General features: G+C 49.6%; 1 protein-coding gene and 1 long non-coding RNA gene across 5 annotated transcripts in view; one reads left to right on the top strand and one right to left on the bottom strand.

Annotated features, from left to right (window-relative positions):
* Positions 1-328: 328 nt before the first annotated feature.
* On the bottom strand, positions 329-7,645 carry LOC104871847. 3 transcript variants are annotated; one of them, XR_782976.3, is made up of 4 exons: positions 7,571-7,645; positions 6,962-7,032; positions 818-954; positions 329-716 (listed from the first exon to the last, which is right to left on the bottom strand). It is a non-coding gene; the product is annotated as an uncharacterized LOC104871847 (long non-coding RNA). The 3 variants fall into 3 exon arrangements; XR_782977.3 differs by lacking the exon at positions 7,571-7,645 and adding an exon at positions 7,472-7,515; XR_004515579.1 differs by lacking the exon at positions 7,571-7,645 and having other exon boundaries at positions 6,962-7,402.
* The window catches only part of Ccdc174 (coiled-coil domain containing 174), an 18,146-nt gene continuing 2,986 nt past the window's right edge, over positions 7,580-22,739 (top strand). The window contains exons 1-10 of one of the 2 annotated variants that reach the window (XM_010637918.3): positions 7,580-7,713; positions 9,450-9,554; positions 10,131-10,231; positions 13,359-13,417; positions 14,909-15,083; positions 17,595-17,690; positions 18,610-18,752; positions 19,113-19,207; positions 20,198-20,330; positions 22,096-22,245. In XM_010637918.3, the coding sequence (XP_010636220.1) occupies positions 7,672-7,713; positions 9,450-9,554; positions 10,131-10,231; positions 13,359-13,417; positions 14,909-15,083; positions 17,595-17,690; positions 18,610-18,752; positions 19,113-19,207; positions 20,198-20,330; positions 22,096-22,245 (1,099 nt within the window). In that variant the 5' untranslated portion in view covers positions 7,580-7,671. Of the gene's footprint in view, positions 7,714-7,971; positions 8,043-9,449; positions 9,555-10,130; positions 10,232-13,358; positions 13,418-14,908; positions 15,084-17,594; positions 17,691-18,609; positions 18,753-19,112; positions 19,208-20,197; positions 20,331-22,095; positions 22,246-22,739 lie in introns of those variants that run through there. The other variant, XM_010637919.3, reaches the window with a different exon arrangement.

The following is a 22,739-nucleotide window of genomic DNA, read 5'->3' as shown; positions in this document are numbered from 1 at the left end:
GTGTGGACAACCCATCAGCATGACACTCTATAGTCCGAAACTCCTGGGCTTCAGCCACCCTCCTGCCTCAGCCTTCCAAGTACCCAGCACACACATGGTTTTCAGCAGGAATTATCTCTTAAAACAGCTCTGGAAGATGTTAGAATTTATTACAGAGAAAAGAATTCATTACAGAAAAAAAAAATGGTAGGCTGTGGAGTCAGGGACACCTGGTTTTAGGGCCTAGCTTTATCCTTTAACAAGCTCTATGGGTCGGGGATTTAGCTCTGTGGTTCCAGCGCCTGCCTCGCAAGCACAAGGACCCAAGTTCAATCACACACACACACACACACACACACACACACACACACACACACACACACACACAACAACAACAAGCTCTGTGACCGTGGAGCAGCCACTCAGCCTCTTGGGGCCTCCTCTCTTGGAAATAGGGCTCTCAGAGGTGTCCACTCTCAGATGGTGGGGAAGGGGAGGCTCATGAGCCTTAAGTGGAAACAGGAGGAGCCTTCTGTCCCGAAGCACCTAAGTCTGGGCTGCAAGCTAGGCCACTCTGTGCTGATGTGCTGCTCAAGCTGTCCCGGATCTCTGCTTCCTACCCCAGCTGCAGTGTCCCCAAGTGCCTGGGCGTGGTCTCCTCTGCAGACTCGGTCCCTCCGCTTTCCAGCATCTTTGGGCTCAGAGGGAGAGGCACCATTCTGCTCAGGACTTGCTGGCTGCCAGCAAGAGAATGCAGAACTTGTTGGTTTCAGTGGTGAGAACATTCAGGGGAGTATCCCACTCCCAGAGCAGTTAGAAACCGGATCCAGTGGGTCACCTGTGCTGGAGAGTACTCTGTGTCTGTCTTCTCCACTGTCTTCAATTCAAGTGGACTCCGTTCTTGGACAGGCTTTTTCCTTATAAGCACAAGATGGCTACAGCAGCACTGTCTGTCCCAGATGCCTCAGCAAAACCCTGCAACAGACAGACTGAGTTCACACCTGGGTCAGGTAGGAACCCTGAGGCAGGGGTCTCATCTGGTCTGAGCAAGTGGGAGGCTGGGTCTTAGTCATCTTTTGTTGCTGTAAGATAACACCGTGGGAGGTACAAGGATCGCGTGCTTCATCCACGTCCCTGCCTCCTCTCCCAAAGACATGGATATCAGGATGTCATCTCGTCCTCATCACCTGCAGAAGCCCAGCACCACACCGTCAGCACCTGGACCCAGGGATACGGCTCCAGCGTGGTCCTGGGATCCATTCAAGCCATAGCACTGTCTATGTAGGTCAACTTGTCATTGCTGTGACAAAATGCTGAGGCCAACGACTTGAAAAGGAAGAAGCATTTATTTTGGCTCATGTTTCCCAAGATTTCAGTCTGTGGTTGGTTCAGTTGTGATGAGGTAAAACTTCAGGGGGGAGGGGGTTTGAGGAGCCAGGAGGTAGAGACAGACACAGAGGCAGAGAGAGATGGGCAGGTCCTGTTACAGTTGGTGTCTAGAGTCCTCTGAGCCTCCCACATTCACCATAGGGTATCTGGACGGTGATGGGGTCCTGGGATTGTGAATGACTTCCTCTTAGGAGCTGTGGTCACTGGAGTGTGATCCGGAAGGGTTTATCTCCTTCCTAGCTCCTCCTCCCTTGACTTCTGCTCCCAACCACCAAGCCCAGAGCAGCTTCTCCTCTGCCACATCTCTGTGCCATGCTGTCTGCCTCAGAGCCTACAGGCCCTGGACTGAAATCTCTACAAACCGAGTCCAAATAAACTTCTCCTCCTTTGAGCTGTAGGGTGTCGGGCAGTGTATCTCAGGGACAGGAAAATAACTAGGAGAAGTCCCAGCATCCTTTTCCAAGGCAGCCCCAGTGACCTGCTTCCTCCGGCTGGACCCCACCTCCCCTCAACTACACTATCTCCCAGGCAACATTAAGCTAGGAACCCAGGAATGGATTAATCCACTGAGGAAGCTGCATAGTCCAGACGCTTCCTCAGGCCCTGCCTCAGACACAGCTGCCCTGGGGACCAAGCCTTTAGCATCTGGGCTTTTGGAGGACATCCAGAGCCAGACCCTAACATCCCCAAACAAAAACAAGGGCTCACAAAGGAGAAGGGACACTGGAGATAACCACAGCCATCAAATCCAGGTGACCCTGTGTGGTAGCTGGGAGACTCTGGCCTGTGTCTTCTCCAGAGCTCACCAGGGACCAGTGTCCTTCCCTGCCCTCCGCCATCCCCCAGGTCAGCCCTGGGAGATGGTATTGGTGCCCGGCCTGGGTGGCGAGGCTCAGCTCCTGGGAAGGGCACTGGCAGCACAGGGCCACAACCTTGGGCTCCAGTAGAGGACAAGGGGGAATGGCACAAGATACACACTGCCTGCAGCCTGGTCTGCAGTCTGACTATGCGGAGTCCACACTCTCTCCTGGCCTCAGTGCTGGGGACAAGCCTGCCTCGGCCACCTACTGCAGAGATCTGCTTGCCCCTCTGATTCTTGGGTCACAGCCTCAATGTTCCCATCCTTGAGACTCTATCCTTGTGTCTGTATCAGGTCACCCACCCCTCAGACTCCTCCTCCACGGCTATGAAATGGGCCTAGGTGCTCCCTGGGAGTCTCTAGCTACTGTGGGGACCCCACGGCACAGGAGCTCATGTTTACGGGGCGCACACTGAATATGTGAACTTACAGATGCATGAGACAAAGCGGGAGGACAGCTGTGTCCGCATGTGCTGCCGTTCTGAGGGTGAACTCTCAGGGAGGAGAGCAGACTCAGGTGCCGACCTCAGAGCAGAAGACTTCCCTCCTCCTGCTCCCTCTTGTGAGCAGCACCGACCCCCAGCTCTCTCTATCTGCATCCATCAAGACCAGGCAGGAAATTAAAGTGGGCATCAGGGCATCTGCAATAAGCAGCTCAGGTCGGGACCATGCGTGTCAGCAGGAGGAACATGAGGCCCTTGCCTCCATCTCCAAAGAGAGGCTTGACCAAGATGCTACAGACGAGCGTCACGATTCCAGCTCCAGATATGGGAAGGTGGGACAGTGGGGAGAGGAGGGGAGGAGTGAGGACACAGGGCCTGTCCTCTGGGAGGGGTGGTGGCCCCCAAGGTCAGTAGCTCCCCGTAGCTGCAGGCGGGACCAGAGACCCCCAGCCTCAGTTTCCACATGAGTCAAAACATGCACATTGCTCTGACCTTTACAATTTCTCTCTTCCCACTGATTTGAGGGTTTCCTCCTCCTAGTTTATTGAAATACAACATTAACTGTCTCCAAGAGCTCTCTTTATGTTTTAGGTAGGCATTTGTTCCCCAAAAGCCTCACGGCTGGGTGATAAGGCTCAGTCCAGGAAGTGACATGAGCTGAGCATAGTATTGTGGCCACTGCACACTGAGCCACACTGAGGTCACCCTGGGGTGGAAACCCTGTCTCTCTCTAACTGGCATCCTTCGGCAGAGACACAGAGCTGAGCTCATGCCCCCAGCCCAGGAAGGAGATTGGAGGAGCCTGAGGAAGCCCAGATTCAGGGCCCTTGGGACACCTGGCTCTTGGGCTCTGGCCAGAAGTGTGAAACTGGTCACCTCTGCTGATTACACCACCCACTCTGGAGCATTAGGTTTGGGCATCCTGCTGTTTCTCTCCTTCCCCAACTGTGTGGGTTCGAGTGGCACCTTCAAGAGCTGGGCATGGTGGTGCCTGCCCGTAACCAAGTAAGACTTCACTCCAGCAAGGCCAGGTCCCTCATGAGACTCTGCTCTACTGGAGCCACGCTTTGGGTTTGGAAGTTTGGAGAACTGTCCCATGTGTCCTCTCCCCAGGCCAGCACCTTATGGTAGGGTGGCTACATGCCTTTCCAGCCTTCCCTGTCTATGCAGGGGCTGCTGGATCCTCAGCACTGCTATTCTCCAGCTGTGGCCTGTGGTGCGTGGGTAGGGAAAGCCGCACTCCCTACCCTGACTCCAGCTCTGCAAACTCAGCAGAGCCTTGACCACTCTGGCCTGCTCACAACTCCTGGCCTTCATTTGCTGGGTTGCCTCTGCTCACAGTGATCTAAGGACCGGTTCCTACTGCAGCGATATTCTGGGGCAGCTGAATATCCAGTGGAGCTGAAGGGATACATGGGTATGCAAAGCTAATACACTTACAGAGGAGGGAGGCAGGTAGTGCGAGCTGTGTGACCTTGGCCAAGTCACTTAGTCTCTCTGTTTTCCTGTTTCTTTCTCTACAAAATGGGAAGAATAAGAACACCTGCCCTGGAGTTGCTGGGGAAATTCTATAAGACCATGGCGGCAGCAGATTCCATGCCTGACGCTAGTAAGTCAGCTTCCTGCCATCCAGGGCTGTGTCTTGCTATTTATGCCTTGTCCTGTGCCCTGCTTAGAACCTCATTTTCTTAGATGCAGCCTAATCTTTCTTTCACACATTGGGCTCAGCTCATTCATCCCCCGCTGAGTGATTTACTGTGGCAGACTGCGGTGCCAGAGATAGAACAAAGGTTAAGAGGCTGTGGGCTGGTGCCTGGGGAGACACATATTTAGTTAGGGGGAACAGGATGTGCAGGAAAATGGCTCTTGCAAGCTCAAAGGCACTAGGACCACCTCAGCTGGATGAACACTTCTTCACAATAGCTGTGGCTGGAGTCCAGCATCCAGGGGCAATCTGTCCTTAGGAGCCTTCCAGTTGAGAAATCACCGCAGGGTGTGAAAAAGGGGGGAGCCACCTCTCTACTCCTTTATTCAAAGCACCTAGGAGTTTGGTGGGCAATAAACATCCCCTAAGACCAGGGAAGAGGAGGATAATCCACCCCACCTGCAGCCTTGCTTCCAGGCCACCCAGCAGGGATGAGGACAAACTGGCGCTCAAAACACTGCAAAATATGTGACGCATAGCAGACTATTGTCACACATGCACCTTCTGCCTCGAAGGCTGGTGCCACTGAGCAGAGCTTGGTCTCCTATGAGCACCATGCACAGCACCACAGCTCACAAACCACATCCATTCTTGGCTTCAGGCTCCCTGCATGTCCAGTACGATGAGAAGATCCAGCCTCAGGGCAACAAAGGGGGCATCTGGGCCTGAGCCTGGTCCCAATGTAGGAAGCTCTGGGCTCTCTTCACCAGGCTAAGGTCCTCATCCTGCCCTTCCTTTAAGAGCAAGCACAGGTCTGTGTGCAGCACTGGCCGAGACCTGGTTCTAAGACACCACCCTAGAGGAACATGTGGCCTGGGCAGGGGAAGACTGAGCTCCAGCCTCAGTCTGGCACCTGGCAGAGGAAGGCAGTGTCAGAGGACAGCATGAGGAAATAGGATTCGGGAAAGCTGCGGGTAAGCTTGGAGCGACCTGGTCAATGTGCTTTCCAGACCTGCTGTGTGTTACGGGGATGAAGGAGGTCCACTGACCCGCTCCTGGTAAACCCCCTGCCTGAGGAGAGGCGGCCAGTCAGCTGGGTGCTGCTAGGGAGAGACTATCCTAGAAGGGTGTGCAGTTAAGATGGAGATGACAACTAAGGAGCCCAGCTGGAATCAGACAGAGGTCTCCTGAGCCAGCACAAATAATTAAGCTTCTTTTCTTTCTTGCTGCCCAGGATCACAGCGCTAACTCTCCTCGCAGCTGGCAGCCAGCTGAGCCAGGGAACCCAAGACCATGGTTTCCAAGTGGTCTGCTTTCTCTGCCTGCCCTCTCCCTTCCTCTCTGTCCTCCCATTTGCAGATGAAGCGCCCCTCTCTACATGGAAACAGCGTGCAAATAGTAGACTCTGCATCTCTGCAATTCTCTGACCCTAGGATCCATAGCCCGCTCACTGGAAATGACCTGTGGGCCTCTTGGGCCCCCTTTTCCTACTCTGGAATAATACCTCCACCTCTGGGATTCTTGTAAGGATTAAATAAAATAATCCGTGTAAAAAGTTACACACATGCCTGATGTAGTAAAATAGCATTGCTGCAATCACTGTCATTTGTATCGGTTTCCTCTTGCTGCTATAACAAATTACCACAAAATAGGTGGGCATGGTGGTGCACACCTGCAATCCCAGCACTTGAGAGGCTGAGGCAGGAAGACTGCCTTGAGTTTGAGGCCAGCTTGGGCTTATACCGAGCTGTACTACAAAATGAGATCCTGTCTCAAACAAAAGAAAAAAAATGTTTTTAAAATTTACCACAAATTTAAGGGCTCAAAACAAAATTCATTCTCCTAAAGGAGCTGAACATTATCTGTGAGCGATGCTGAATTCCTCTTGGAGGCTCTAAAGGATAGTCATCTGTCGGCCCCACAGCCCCAACTGCACCCTCCCTCTTCAAAAGTGCTAAGGAGCACCAAGGCCAGAGATTAGGGCCTGGCAAAGTGGCCGAGAAAGTGGTTGTGGCCTGTCAATCATGACCATCAAGGCTGCAAGCCCAGAACACAGTTCCCAAGCTCTGCACCTGGGACCAATCAGAAAGCGCTATCCTAAATTCTACTGGCACAAAAATCAAGCAGGTTTTTGATAGAATGGCCTAGATATGACATCAGCCTGAAGAATAAAAGATACAAAAGACTTTCACCATTACTTCATGGCTACTGTGAACTCTCAGTAACCCACTCTCACTCTGCAGAGTGTATTCGAACCTTTAATAAATGTAAAACTTGTTACCCTTTTCATGCATCTTGTCCAGTTCTTTGTTCAGGACACCAAGGACTTGGAAAGAGTCTAGAGAAACCCAGAACTCTGTAACAGCACCTTTTGATCTCTGTGAAGACCCTGTGATGACATTGGGCCGTCTGAATAATGCAAACTAATACCCTCAACTCGGTATCTTTAATACCTCTGCACATACCTTATTTCTACCGATTCTGGGAATTAGAATGTAGACACCCTAGGGATTTATGTCCCATATCCATTAATATTTTTATAGACTAGTTAATTTAATTCTCAATAAGACCCTTGGAAATAAATACGATATTATTTCCATTTGGAAACTGAGGCACAGAGAGGTTAAGAAACTCATTCAAGCTTACCCGGCTAGTAAGTAGGGAAGCACTCATTCCAACCCAGGAAGCTGTCTTCTTCAGTGCATGTTCCTAGGAGCCTAAAGAGGTGACATGACCCAGAATAAGCATTATATGTTAACCACTAAGGTTAACATAACAATTCTTACCTCACATGAGGTAAGAATTTTTTTTTTTTTTTGTACGAGGGATCCAACTCGGGTCCTTATGCTTGAGAGGCAGGCGGCAACCTGAGCTAAATCCCTGGCCCTCACATGACTTTTTGAGAATTTACTAACTGGTATGTGAAAAGCAACAGTGCCCGGCATAGGCCTTCAACCCGTACTTCTATTTTCTCCTGTTCTACTAATTCACTTTTGTCTTCACTGTGAAGACCCGGGAGTGTACCTCACCCTCCCCAAGATGGCGCCACCATCCATCCTCCCCACTGCAGGCGGCGCTTGTGGCAAGGAAAGCTAGAGTCTGACCTTCTAAAGATGGCTCTCACGCTACTCCCTGCCCCTTTCAAAATGACCTCACCCTTTGGCTTCACCCCGTCACTTCTGACCTTCTCAAGATGGCGGTAAATATAATGCGCACACTGACACTCCCAAGATGGCGCTGAGGCCGTAAACTCACGGAAGCTCAGCGTCGGTGTCAAAGGTACTTCCGGGTGCGCCACCGGCTGCTTTAGGAATCCTGCGTTGGAGACAGGCGGCGGAGGCACCTTTGTTGAGAACATGGACCGGAGAAAAAAGCCTTTGGACGTCACTGCATCCTCGGTGAGTGCTCCGGGTTTCCGGGCCTTGGCCCGTGCGTCGACGCGTAGACTTTGTTGCCCCGCGGCCCCGGAGCGCGAGTGTGGCCCCGTCCCGGCGTGAGCCTGCGGTCTGGGTGTCGCCAGGGACCCTTCCGGGACAGGGCCGCGAGGGCCAGGACAACGTCCAGGTGTCGGGGTCTCCGCCCACTCCTCCTCAAGCGCCGACAGGGCCGGGAGCCGAGCTGACAGGCAGGGCGGTGATACTGACCTGTCCCAGCCGGGCTGCACAGTGAGGGCGGCAGGAACGCGGCCTGGGCTTGGACGGATTCGAGCTCCCTTTCCAAAATTCAGGTGAAGCCTTAGGCTAGGGAATGTGTGGCCAGAAAGTCGATGCAGGCTCGGGAAAAAGGTGGAAGTGTTTCAGAATCTATTGTTGTTATTATTTGTGAACCGTTATATAGCTTCAGGCTGTCCTTGGACTCAGTTGGAGCCCAAGTTGGCCTTAAACTCGCAGCGATCCTCCTGCCTCAGCCTCCTGACTGCTGGAGCCACCTTGCCTGGTTGTTTTGAAGAATTTAGAATATTAGATCCTAGAATGAAACTGACCTTTAAAATCCCGCATTGCTTTTAAATTGATCTCTTCCAGAAAAGAAGTCATCAAACTCATTTTTATTTTCCTTAGCTGTCTATTAGTGATAAATGCCTGATTTACAGGTGCAGGGCCATGTAAGCTGTTGTGTCGAGGGAGGAAGGGAGCATTCTCCCAGTTTCTGGTTCTCTGCCTGTCCTCCCTTCCCATTCTAAACCCTGACAGTCAGCTCAGATTAGAGTTTCTATGACAGAGTAGATCAAACTTAAAGATGTACTCAGATTACTTCATTTCCAGCTGTTGAATCTTATGTAGCTTTTGAGGCTCAGCTTTAGAACTTTGACTGATTGCCTGAACAGAAGGGAGCTTTGTATATGAACTTTCCTCCTTTATTCCACTCAAATGTCTGTGTGCGCGCGTGCATGTATGTGTGTGTGTGTGTGTGTGTGTGTTTTTTGTGTGTGTGTGTGTGTGTGTGCATATGTCGTACTGGAGATTGAACCCATGGCTTTTGTACTGAGCTACATCCCTAGCCATTTGTTTGTTTTTCTTCTGAAACAGACTTTTGCTAAGTTGTCCAGTTAACCTGACTGAGCTCAAACTTGAAGTCTTTCTGCCTCAGTCTCCCAGAGAGCTGGGATGACAAGTGTGAGCCACTACACCTCACTTCTAAGTCATTTTTAAATATTTCTTTACTACATCTTACTGGTATTATAAATTACCTTTCTTGCCAGTTGAGGCTCTTGAAGCAGGGGAGTCTGGTTGGCATTTGTCTCCTGCTCTTCACTTTCATGCCAGGTGCTCAAACAGGGGCTGAAGGAAACCTTTCCTGATGTTGCAGCGATGAGGGACATGGGTTAGTGCCACTCAGAAAGAAGGAGGTGCTGCGGGGTGTTGGGTGAACCTGGGTGGGAAAGATGCAGATGACATTTATTTCCTTTGCTCTGTTGCCCTCTCCAGTCTCTTGAGTAGATAGATGCCTGTGCAACAACAGAGTAGAGTGAAATGTTGCTTCGTTTAATTTTGTCTGAGTTTCTACAACTACACATTGACCTTTGTGTCCATTTAGAGCAAGTTGAAATTTCGCTTTGGGAATTGCAGTTATTTAGTAATCCATCAATGACTAGACTGAATAAAATATTTGTTTTCCTTTTCTGGTTTTATTCTAGTTAGTAGATCTTAAGGCTGAACTCTTCCGAAAACAAGAAGAATTCAAACAAGAAAAACTTCTAAAAGATTCTGGAGTTTTTGGAAAACCAAAGACAACTAATAAGGTAAAAATATGATCTCATTGTCCCCATCACGCCGGAAAAATCTGCCCCACATAGGCTTTGAATGCGTCAGTGGTGTCTACATGTGAGTGTTAAGGAAAAAAAATCCCTGTCTAGTATTTGGGTGTCCGCATAAAATGTGTTAAATATTAAAGTAGGAATGAGTACAATTATTTAAAAGCTTACCATGAATCTCTTTTGCACTCTTTTTGGAAAAAGACATTGGAAGATTACTGTGGTTTTCTCATTTTATAAGTAACGGTCTCTAGTATCTGTATTACTTATTCTTCGCAATGGTACACTTCCGTTAGAGTCTTGAGTTAGGTTGTGATCATTTAGGAGGTTCCTTAAGTCTGTGCAGTGGTCTAGAGAAGCTCACATACCATAGTTTACAGTTTAGGGCTTCTCTGCTCCAGCACCCCGGTGGGCAGTGAGTGTGTGCAGGACGCAGTTAGCTGTTGAAGAGGAAGTTGTCCCACTGGTCCTGAGATCTAACAATCTCCTCCTCCTCCTGATGTACAGTAGAGATTATCTTGTAGTCACATGGTCTTTCTCTCGTCTTTTTGAATTGTTCTCCAGAAACCGAGTATCTGGAGCAAGCAAAATGCAGGAGTTTCAAATCGAGCTGAGAAGGATGCAGAGCAGAAGATTGAAGAGCAGAAGACGTTAGACAAAGCAAGGTATGGCTGAGTTTGGAAAAGTGTGGTTCTCTCTGAGACCACCCAAACCAAGGTGTGAACATTCAGATTTTACTCGTTTTGGTTTACAAATGTGATGTCCAGCACCTATCCAGCCAAGCATTTTTAAAACATAAACACAATTACCCTGAAGTCTGAGGGGCACTGGTTCCGAGACCCTCTACAGAGAACAAAACCAGGGGTGCTCACATTCCTAATGTAGCAGAGTGTAGCATTTGCACACAACCCACATGGTCTTCCAGGAGCTTTGAATTCTCTCTAGACAATTGGTGTTAATATTGTGCGAGAGTTATATAAACATGAAGGAATAATGACAAGGAAAAGTCTGTGCATTTTTGCTACCAATACAACCATTGTAAGCCTAACTGAAGAGGACACAGCAGCAGCTCCGAGCATTCTTCCAGGTGTGTTTGATTCCCAGTGAGGGATGTGGGAGGTGAACTCCATGGCTATGGAGGCGAACTGTCCTCTGCCACAATATAATTCACAAGTCAGCCATTGTCTCCTGAAGAAAGAGCGAAGATGATGCCGAGTCCTGCTTTGAGCTTTCATTAGTCTTTAGTGCTATCAGTGAGGTGTCTGTTTTCGGCAGTCACAGGGGTGAGAGCTGAGGCTCTGGCATGTGCTCCGCAACCCCAGTGACGCACCTCGGAGTTGTATTCCACGGTGCGCTTCTGGTCTGGGGTTGGGACTTTAGCACTTAGAGACCTAAACTTTTCCCCAAACCAACAGAATAAGTGAAAAAAACGCGAGGGTTCCTATACCTCTCACTAAATTTACCCGTTAGTATCTTTCACACTAACTTTCCGTTTCTCCTTTCTCTTTTTCCTCCTCCGTTTCCCTTTCTCCCTTCTCCCTCTCCTTCTCCCCTTCTCTTCCTTCTTCCTTTCCTCCCTATCTCTGTCTGTCTGTCTGTCTTTTTTTAATAGCAAAACATTTATTGGCACCTTGTAAGCATGCATAATGATAGCACTCATCATAGGGAATTTGTACCTGTGCATGATAGATCCTGCCTCTTTTTGCCCATTCCCTCCCTCCTCTCAAATTCCCTCCCCACCTACATGCAAAAAGCTTTGTTTCTGTTTTTTCTTCTATTTTTTCCTTTTATTCTTGTCCCTTCCTTCCTTTCTCCCCCCTTCTTCCCTTGTTCCCCTTCCCATTTGAACATATTCTTCTCATTTCCCAGTATCTGTTATACATTTTAGTCCTTATTTCTACTTTTGGTTTCTCACACCAGAGACACAATGCAGTATTTAAACATGTGTCCTCTCTCTCTGTCCTGCACACTCATATTTTTAAGTTCAGGATATTTTGCTGCTGACCATTTCAGCATGTATTTTGGAACAACACGGCGGTTATCTTATGCGATCACAGTGCTGCTCTCATATCCAAGAAAATTAACACTGATGAATTAGTATTATCTTCTCTGCGGTCCGCGGTTCAGGTTTTGCCAATTGACCCAGTATAGTTGTGTCCTGTGTAATGTTTTTCAATTCAGGATTCAGAGACTCCATGCTTTGTTTAGTTGTCTGAGCTCTCAGTCCCCTATAGTGTAGAACAGTTCTCACCTTCTTGTGCTTTGCTCTGCTTTTGGCATTTTGGAGCAACCCAGGCCCATTGTTCTGAACAGAGCAGGGTCACAGGAAGTTTCTGAAGTTACTGTGTGGTTGTGTTCTTGCCGTGGAGCCCGGCCGGAGGGCCTGAGGTCAGTGTGGTTGGAGATGGTTGGGCTCACATGATCAGGGGCCTGCTGAGTGGGCCCGATGAAGGTCTCCCCGCTGTGGTCAGCAGTGCACACTGGGGAGGTGTGAGGGTCCCTGTGTTGTGACGTCAGTGCTTCGGGGTGATGATGTTTTGATTCTGTCATCTGCCTGGGTTGTGGCTCACCTCTTGCTACTGGCACTCTTCTGTGAAGAAGAGGGAGTGTCCCCCTTTTCTGTCCCTGTGGCCGTCATGTTTTGGATATACTATGTGATAAAAGCTGCCCTTGCACATTGTGGGTGCTAAGGTTGCTCAGTACTTTTGGAGCGATGTAGGTGAGCTATGGCAGGGTCCTCACAAGGAGAGGAGGAGGAGGGGACAGGGCCACGTGTGTCTGACTGGTCTCACCACAGCTCTTATGGGCAGGACTGCTCTGTTTCTCCTTCTCTCTATGGTGACCTGGACACAGAAAGCTTAAGTAGCTTGTCACAGCCAGGGTACTCAGGGACTTGTCAGCCTCGGGATGCCATTAGGTATAGTAATGCCGGCCTGTAATCCACCCATGAGGCTGAAGACGGAGGATTGCAAGACTGAGCCCAACCTGGGCAACTTAGTAACTTAGTGAGACCCTGTCTCAAAATTTAAAAAAGATGGACTGGGGATGCAGCTCAATGTGAAGGCCCTGGACTCCAAAAAAGAAATGAAGGAAGAAAGGAAAGGGACAGAAAGGAATAAAAAGAAAGGAAGGCAGGAATTGGCCCTCTGAGTGCGTGTGGCATTCCCAAGAGCCCGGTGAGGTATTTGGGGGTATCGCTCCTGTCATTTCTGCAGTGAAGCATCGCTGGCCCTCTAACCCAGCCTGTGCCTGCTGAAAAAAAAGTCACCAGAGTTAATAGCAGAGACCATTTTATTGAAATGCCAGAGTCATTTTTTTGTTTTTTCAGCATCATATGCTGAACATATTATCTCTGCTCTCCTTAAAATAGACATCATTGTATATGTAAAACACAAGTAAGAAGTTGATTTCTAAGTCCCTGAGTGAAGCCTAATAAGCCACAGGCAACTGGTGTTTGAAAACAGTGATGCCAAGGTCTGCCTGGAATTTGGTGATCCTTTTCAGAGGTTGCTGTGGTGGTGTTTGTGTTTACAGACATCTCTGGTGGGTAACTGCATTGCGTTTAGCCGTTGAAGTGAGTGGCTAGAATTGTAACTTGGTCAGATACTCACCCAGCTGCTGCTGTGTCCCAGGTGTGGCCTCCAGCCGGACCCAGTGATGTGCCAGAGGACTCAGCACCACCCTCACCTGCCTCCTCAGTTCTTCATCAGGCTGGGCGGCATCTGTGGTGGCCTCCTCACCAGGAGCGATAGCTGTAAGACCAGTTCTAATACCTGTCTCTTTCTCTCTTAGGGAAAAATTGGAAGAAAAGGCCAAATTATATGAAAAAATGACTAAAGGTGACTTTATAGGTAAATACAATTTATACTTCTTTATCTTCTGTAATTCAAATAGATCTTTAACATCATATCATGAAGATATGATATCATGTCTATTTTAAGCAATTTAAAAGATCCGATCAAAATCTTCCCATGGCTGCACAGACAGAAGGAACTTTAGTCACTGACTGATCGTGCCAGGGCCTGGGCAGGGGCAGTATGGAGGAAGGGGATAGACGTTGGACAAGTCATTGTCAGCATCTCTCCTGTCACCTGAGTAGGACTGCAGATCTTGCTGTGTGCACACGACGTGCCTGTCTACACAGGGCCACTGTCACAGCTGTGTGTAAGGGGAAATGGGGTTGACCAGAATGCCAGCATTAGCTTCCCTTTTCCTGTCTTCTCTGTTTCCAGTTTTGTTTCTGTGATGGGCTTGTAATTGCTTTCCAGTTGTGCTGCTGACTCCTCAGACACCCCAGAAAAAAACCGTGCTCACAGTGAGATAATGAGAGGCAGAGGCCGCGTGTGTTCTGCTGCCAGAGAGGGGAAGGAGGGCTGTGGTCAGGAAATCTTCTGGGAACCCCGGGGGACTCTGCCGAGGGTCCTGAAGCTGTGGGAACTGAAAGGAAAGACCCTGCCAGGAGAGTGGGGAGCCCCGCAGGGCTGCCAGGCTTCCAGGTGGGGGGCCGGCAGATGGAGCTGGAGCTGAGGACGGTTCTGTGCCTTCCTGCTCCACAGTACCTGGAGCTCCTCTTCTCTGTCTTCCCCCGGAGGCCTTTTGTGGCAGAGTTCTCTCTCTGATTCAGAATCTACTTGCACTGTTGACCCAGAAGCCAGGTGCAGAGGAGTGTGGGCCCACGGGCCACCCACTGATGGACACAAACCTGCATGTTGTGCAGATCAGGTCTTGGCGCCTCAAGTATCACCTCTGTGAGTGACACTGCCACCTGGTCATGGGATCCTCACAGCTGTTCCTGATTGCTTAGTTGCTATCCTCAAAGAGGGATCCAGCATGAATCCAGCTCAGAACCTCACCCACATTGCCTTACTCAGGTGGCTGTCCTGGGCTGCTGTGTTCCGCTCCTATGGGTTTCAGCTCCTGGGGGATCAGCGCCCTGGGCAGACGGCAGCTCACATAGCCCTGTGCTGTGTGGCATGGCTCCGGGCCATGTTGGGAGGTGAGGTCCCTTGGCTTGAAAAGAACCTGGCAACTTCTCTCTGTGCTGCAGCAACACAAGCCCCTCTGTAGAAAGGCGAGTCACACCATAGGGAAGGGCCGCTGTCCTCCTCTGGTGACGGGAGAGCCATTGTCCTGTTTATGCCTGCAGCATGGCATTAGCTGTGTGTGGCAGTGTTGTCAACAGTGCTCAGGTGGCCCTGCTCACACAGACCCTGGCCTGATGAGGTTTGAGGAGGTTTTCTCACTGGTCTGTGTTTCTTATATCCCCAGCTTCCCTTTGAGCTGTTCCGCTGTGTTCCCCTGTGGTTTTCTGCTGTGCACTGAGGTCGATTTTTGTGTCCTAGATGAAGAAGTGGAGGATATGTACCTCGTGGACTTCACCCAGAAGATCATAGACAAACGTAGAGAAATGGAGGCACTGGGCACCAGTAGAGAGCCCCGAAAGGTGGACGACAGGGACGAGGATGACGATGTTCCTGATGGAGATGTGCCCCCTCCCCAAAACCCCGGCGAAGAGTGGTGGGTACACTTGGGTGGCCCGGTTAGTGATCCTGTTTGGCTATCACCATTCTGTTTCTCCTTGTACCCCTGTACTTCCTGTCTGTTGAGAGGCCTCGAGGTTAGGTTGGGCTGGTCACTGCTGGTGTAGAATAGTAGCCCCAATGAAGAGATAGCCATGCTAATGAGAGATGCCCAAGCCTGCTCTTTGCTGGGCACTGGGTGATGATGTCCTGCCCATTGAGGCAGAAGCCTGATGCTCTGTGGCCCATGCTTTGGCCTCGCCTGTGGCCTGGCACAGGTCTCATGGAGATTCTCTCTGTTTCCAGCAAAAGGAGTGCAGGGTGGGGTTGAACCCCTCCTATGGCTGATCCTCTTTCCAGCAGTGACGCACCGAGTCGTGGGCCTCGGGCAGCCCCAATGCCATCCTCTGCTGCCTGTGTGATCTCCGGCAAGCTTCCAGTCTCTCTGAGGCTGGTTTCCTTCCCTGTAGAGCTGATGATACCCAGGTCCCTAGGTTCTTTGCCTCAGTCTCCCCGAGGACATAAAGTGGGCTGGGCTTTGTTTATCTTTGTCGCTGAAGTCTGGCTGCATTCTGCCCTTGTGAGTGAAGGGTAAGGAACCATGCCAGCCTTTCCACACAGACATGAGACCTGTAACTATGTGCTGACATCTCTCCTGGTGACAGTGTCTCTCCGACTTGTGCAGTGGAGCTTGAGGCCCTGAGAGAGGCACTCCTGGGCCTCACCCTGCCCACCGCCCTTCAGGGTTCTGTTGTCCCGTGGTGGGCAGTGCTGCAGTTCTTGGTGCTCCTGGGGATGTCCTCATCAGTCCAGCAGCACCTTGTCCTTGGGATAAGGCAGGCGTCTTCTTTCTGCTTTTAGAAGCTTCTGAGTGGTCAAGGTCTATTTAGGTGGGTGTCTGGCTGTGTGCTGTAAAGACCAAAGGCAAGAGCACCAGTCTTCAGCCTGCGCCTTCACTCATCAATGAACTTGGGACCATTCAACACGCTTCCTGCTTCCTGGTCCTACCTCATACTTCTCATTGGCACAGGTTAGGGCCCATGGCCAGGAACTGACTGAGCCAGGCTTTGGTGGCCTGCCCTGCGTTAGTGTCCCTAGAAGCACCTTGGCTTCCTGAGTGGTGGAGGTGGCGGGACTCTGGCCATCCCAGGCCTGTCCCTTTGGGGAGGAGCGGGGTGGCGCCAGCTCGGTCTCCTGTCTGTTTAGCTGGGATCTGTGTGTTTGGGAGGCCAACTCCAGAAGCGGCAGGGCCTGCTATTGCTTTTCACAGTGACTCTAATCCCTTTTCAGAGGATCCATGTCTCTTCTTAAATTGTTGCTTATTAATGTCTGTATGATCACAAGCAATGTGCCAGCAATGTGAGGAGTTTGGGGGCAGCTGAAGGTGTCACTACCACCATATGGTGAAGGAAGACAGATTACAAGCAATTTTGACACTTTCTTATTTTTAAATTAAGCTCCAAAATTGTAACTGCTTGTAAAATCCTTTCAGTAGTTTGATCCCAGGTGGTGGAAAATCTTCCAACAAAAATAGTATAAATAATTATGCAGACCATCTGGCTTGATGGTTTTGTCCCCATTCATTTTAAAGCAAGAAAGAAACTGTTTTCTTCAGTTAGAAGTTTTATTTCTTGTGGTAGATAATCAGCCATAGGACTATAGTAGTAGATTCCCAGATGTTCAATGTTTAAATCATGGGCCAGCAGTTGGAATCAGCCTTGCTTGGAAGGAAAGGAATTGCCAAACAAAATGAAACCTTCATCTGTGAAATGTCTGACCCTAAATCAGTCCCCAGCTTGTATTTATTGGCCCTTTCCGTGTGCTGAGCACCTGCTGAAGGCTGTGGGAGAGTCCGTGCCCACAATTTCAAAAGTAAAACCTTGTTGCATCACAGTACACATGGGAGGTTCTCTGCAAGCCTGCCCCTGTGTCCTGTCTGGGAGGTCGTCATGGTTTTTATTTTGCCCTGCCGCCATCTGCCTTGCCTGTTTCCATGTTGGGTTTGGGCAAAGATGAGGAAAACGCCACGTTGCTTCACTTCCTTCAAATAAAGAGTCCAGTAATGGCATGACTTGCATTAGGAAATCTTTAACTCCTTGGGAGGAGTTGTATGAATTAGAAGAAATAAGGGAAATAATAAAAATTCAGACTTGAGAGGAAAAGGGTAGTTCTCAGTAAGAGTCTGGGGTACAGAGTGAAGTTGTTCAGTTGCTGATAAAACACTTGGGGTTATCTAAGCTGGATTAAAGGAAGTCCTAAGAAGTCGTGACAGCTTTCTGTCTTTGAAATTAGAGATGTAAGTGATGAATTGCTTTTTAGTTTCCAAGCTAAGGTTTGTGGAGCGCATGCTGAGCCTTGGTGTGCAACTCTGACCTGTGAGCAGCCCCTGTGGGGTGGCATATTGTGGTGAGGGTGCTTCTGCCAGTGAGTCTTCATCCCTCAGCCTGCGCAGCTCTCTGCTCTCTGTGCATGTGCACAGCCTTTTCACACCTCTCTGCTTTTGCTTCAGGGTGGATTATGTGGACTCTTTGGGGCGATCCCGGCGCTGCATGAGAAAGGATTTGCCAGACCTGTTGGAGATGGACAAGAACCTTCAGGGGAGACTGTAAGTGCTGGATGTGTGGACCTTGCCTGGTCACAATTACCGCCAGCGGGCGGTTTTGTGCAAGAAGCTGTTTTAAGATGAGTTATCCTGGTTGTTCCTGTAAGATATTATTTTTAGTGGACAAGAATGTTTGTCCAAGCAGTTTTAGTGGTTAGCATACCCATACACATGTAATCCACACTCGGAACAGCCTGGGTGGCTGACTGTTCCTTTTTTGGTTTTGATTATTCTTTTTTGAGAAGGAGTCTTGCTGTGTTGCCCAGGTGGCCTTGAATTCGTGGGCTTAAGTAATCCTCCTGCCTCAGCCTTGCAGGTGGTAGGAACCACAGGCAGGATTGGCTCTGATGACCCAGGTTGCATAGCTGCTGGGACCAGTGTCTCGTTTCAGTCACGAGTAGAGACAGAGCCCACGTGAGCTCAGAAATCAACCCTTTGTGGACAGACACACTTTGAGATGCTGGCGCATCTTATCCCTGAGCTGGGGGGCCAGGGCAATAGCTAGCTTCTCACTTTTTCTTTACACATCTTGGAAGTCAGGGCTTGTGTTGAAAACTAATTTTTTGTGGGGCCTACAGCAGATCCACAGGATAACTTGCTAAAACATCCCAGGAGAGAGAAGCCCTTTTACACAGGGACAGCTTCTGCACCTCTCTGCATCCTACCAACACAGAAACCCTGGCCATCATCAGGACAAGGGGCTGCCTGTGAGAGCTGAACTCTTCTCCCACCTGGGCACCTCGGCCCAGGACTGGGTGCTGATTTCCAAGGTGGGGGTCCCATTGTGCCGGCAGGGATTCCAGGCTGGGTTTAAGAAGTGTTTTTTTCTTCTGGTAGTGGTGGTCAGAGGCCCCTGCAGGGACTGTGCTCCTTACTGCGGCACTCACCTGGTGGCATGTGTGTCCTTCCCCTCTCTGGCTAGTTTCGTGAGTCCTGCTAATGAGAAGACGCTGCTGTCAGAGGACATGAGGAAGGAGCTTCAGCGCCAGCAGTGGGAGGAGGAGGAACGGGAGGCCCTGCGGCGGCCTGTGGGGCCCGTGCACTATGAGGACATCCGGGAGAACGGTATGTTGTTTTTTCACAGCGCTGATTAAGGCCACACAAAGAGTAGTAGTCATACAGCACAGCACAGACAGATACAGAGGATTTTGCTCTGCTTGATTCCTGGGCCTAATAGTCTTCAATCGTTGAGACGATTTTCAGGCAGATGGCTGTGAATCTGCGAGCTCCTTCTCTGAGCAAAGCAATGGTGCCCGGGGTGGAAACTTGTGGCCTTCATGTCGGCAGCTGCTGCTGTTACTTATTCATGCCTTTTTTCCTTAAACTTTTACATGTGTGGAGCTTCTTGCTTTGGTAGGAAGTTTTCCCCGAGTGTCATTACTGATGAAGAAAATCTCATCTTCTGTACATTTTGACTCATTGCAGAGGCCCGGCAACTTGGTGTTGGATATTTCGCTTTTGCCCAAGACAAAGAGCTCAGAAACAAGCAAATGAAAACTCTGGAGATGCTACGGGAGCAGGTACACACGTGTTCTGGTCAGAGGTGGTGGGAAGGAGGCGCTGAGCAGGGCTGAGCAATTCTATGAGTTACGTTAGGAATTTAAATTGATTCTCAAAATGCTGTTGTATAGCTGGGTGTTGTGGCGCACATCTGTGATTACTTGGGAGGCTGAGGCGGGAAGATCACCATGAGCTGGAGGATACCCTGGGCTACACAAGGAGACCCTGGCTCAAAAAAATCAAAAAACAGAACAAAACAACATTGAATAAAAGTGATTGCCATACTGTTTTGGTATTTCAAAATATAAAATTAGAACTCTTTCAAAAGTAACCTGTGTCTAATATTTGGTTTCCACTTTCGGAGTAGCTGGGTGAAAATTATTTAAAGGATTAAAGTTATTTAAAGGATTAATGAAGATAATTAAATGGATTTCTTTTCTTTACTTCCTTTCTTTTTTTTCTTTCATTCGTTCATTTTTGGTGGTCCTAAGAGTTGAACCCACAGACTTCACACTGAACCACAACTCAGCTTCTTTTTATTTTTCCTTTTGAGATAGAATCTGGCTAAGTTGCTAAGTTTCCTAAGCTGGGCTCAAACTTGCATTTCTCCTATCTTTGCCTCCATAGTGCTAGGATTACAAGCATGTGTCATCATACCCATAGTGAATGGTTTTCTCCAATCTAAAGGGTTCCCCGGTGCTCTTTGATCTTTCACTAAACTTCATAAGACACCAGAAGTCATGTAAGAGTGCCTCATAGATCTTGATTTTCAGGATCTCAAGGATAGCCTCTTCCTGGTGCCATGAAAATAAACTAGTTTGTTTTCAGAAGAAAATCATTTCAACCTTTTGAACAAACATATTGTGAATGTGACTTCAAGCAAATCTTTTTTTTTTTTTTTTCTTTTTGGTACTGGGGATAGAACTCAGAACCTTGTGTTTGTGAGGTAGGCGGAACCACTGAGCTAAATCCCCGGCCTTCAAGCAAATAATTTTTAACTTTGTGTTCAGACAACAGATCAGAGAACAAAACGAGAAAACATAAAGGAGAAACGAAAGGCTATATTAGAAGCAAGACTTGCCAGACTTCGACAAAAAAAGATGAAAAAGTCAAAAGAAGATGGGACAGAAGAAGAAAGCAGAGGTAAATCACAGCTTAGATTTCTGCACTTGAAAGGCAAGGGAGGCTCTGAGACTCCCGCTGTGTGGCTGACACGCTTGGCAGTGTGGGCAGCGGCGCCTGGCTTTATCTTGGAGCAGGCAGCATGCAGCCAGGCGTTGCCAGGCACAGTTTGTAAGCAGAGTGAGGCAGACAGCTCTGCAGTATCATAGACGGCAGACAGGGTGTTAACAGCTTTCAGTTGCTTCTTAGAGGGGTACGGTTTAGTAATAGAGATTTAGAGAAAAGGTATCTTAAGATAAAGTTTAAGTGCATGTATATATGATTTTGCACTTAAGTATTTAAGTTTTTAGATTTAAACTTTGTAAGCATGTGGAACTGTAAGCATTGTGTGTGTGTGTGTATATGGGAACCATGTGATGTTTCTATTCATGCACACATTGTGCATTGCCTCATACTCTTACCGAGACTTCATGGCAAAAACGGTCAGAACCCTTTTTCGTATATCTCTGTAGACATTAAGGTTTTTGCCCATGGCTGTAGTTGTTTTGCTTGGCTGTGATATACTCATTTTTCTCTTTTATAGTTGGGTAGTACAGTGAAGCATTCAGGATGTGAGCATAGACTGCTGAGGCAGAAGCACTGCCGAGTGGATGAGTCAGAGCTTGGGGCCAAGTCCCCTTGGGAGCCCTGTGAGCACTGCGGTCTGAGAGCTCACGTGAAGTGGCTCGGGTCAGAGCTGAGCTTCCCTGACAAAGGGACACCCAAGGAGATGAGTGTCTGTTCTCTGTCACATGTCAGAGCCGGTGGCAGGTGTGCATCCAGGGCATTCCAATCCTGCCTGAGGCCACATGGTCCCCAGCTTCCTCTGAGCATCGCTGTCATCTTATGGTTTATGCCTGCCCGTGGCACCTGCCGCTGACCCTACCCAAGGGAAGGGACAGAGCCCATGTCCTTGTGGGAACATGAGTCCAAGGTTACCACAGTCCCCATTCCCCTATTGGCTGATCCCAGGCCCATGGTTGTGCCCAGCTGCTGGGGAAGCTGGGAAATGACCTCTTCAGTGAGGAAGCCATGCACCCCCCTGACCCAGCAGCTGGCATTCTGTTCCCAAGGATGAGGGGCTGGACGCGTAGGGAAGAGACTCATGGCCTCACTGTAGCCTATACTGAGGGTGGTACCTCCTCACCTCTGGGCTGAGCTGGCTTTAGCTTTGAAAAGTGTCAGGAAATATGAGGAAGTGGAAACTTGCTCCTAGTGTCGCATAAATGCCATCTCTGGGACGTGGGAGCCTTTCCTGGTATCTCTGCTTTCGCTGTCTCCTGTACATCTCATTCCCAGAAGATGGGAGCTGCCCCTATGGCATTTTTCAGAAAATCCATTTTCTTTAAAAATTGTAAAATGTAGCCCAAATGGGATATTCCACAGCAGGCTGTAGCTTGAGTCACTTGGCTCCTCCTGCTTTGTCTGTGATTGTCACTCACTGAGTGATTGGGCGCTGGGGTCCTGCTGTTGGTGGAGAAGGAGACGGGGTGGGCAGCATGGGGCATCCCGTCCCTGCCCACAGCACCTGCTGCCTGTGTCACTGGGATGAATTTTCTCGTCAGTGAAGTGGAAACACTGAATCCCTTTAACTTCTCAAGTCTCTGATGGCCTGCTGTATACACGATGCTGAGAGGACCCAGGGCTGTGGTGGCCACCACCAACACTGGTCATTATTACCTTTACTTTCAGGATTAGTGCATTCAGCAGTTTTATTCTAACAAGGCCTTCTTTTCTACACTCATAGATGAGGATGCTATTGGACCTTTGCCATCAGAACCAGAACCTGTGCCAAGCCCACCTCCTGCCCAGAGCAGCAGAGTAGAGGTCATCACCCAGGAGCGGAGGGACACCCGGCCCGGGGTGCCATACATCCGGGAGTGGGACCGGGGAAAAGGTGAGGACTGCAGCAGGGCTTCCACCCAGCGCCATCTGTGTGCTTACTTTGTGTGCTGCTGGGATCCCAGGGCCTTGTGCATGCTAGGCCAGCACCAGCACTGAGCCTCCCCAGCCTACCAGGAGCGATATTTGGGGACTGTTACATTAGCAGCCTCATGACAAGTGTAAAACATCAATTGTGGGGTTGGGGGATGAGTGGCCCTTGGAAGCCCCAGGAAACCTCAGATTGCTGACCCATGCACCAGACCCTGTGTGAGAACAAGAGGATTGGCAGAGTGACCCCTAGGAATGAGTCCTGCCTCTGTGTGCTCTAGGAGGAGATTTTAGACTGCTTCTCCCATATGGCATCACAGGTTTGGGAGCCATTTAGAGCTTTGTGGCTGGGGTGCTGAGGGCTGTGCGGAGCTGTTACTGTGGCTGAGAGAGAATGATTCCCCGCCAGTCACCAGCCTGGCTCCACCTGTGGGTGCGCATGCGCGCGCGCGCGCGCGC

The sequence above is a fragment of the Fukomys damarensis genome, unplaced genomic scaffold (assembly GCF_012274545.1).
Source record: "Fukomys damarensis isolate Sample0158 unplaced genomic scaffold, DMR_v1.0_HiC HiC_scaffold_37, whole genome shotgun sequence".
Taxonomy (NCBI): Eukaryota; Metazoa; Chordata; class Mammalia; order Rodentia; family Bathyergidae; genus Fukomys; species Fukomys damarensis.
The sequence above is the reverse complement of the archived record's forward strand: the minus strand, read 5'-3'. Positions and strand labels throughout refer to the sequence as shown.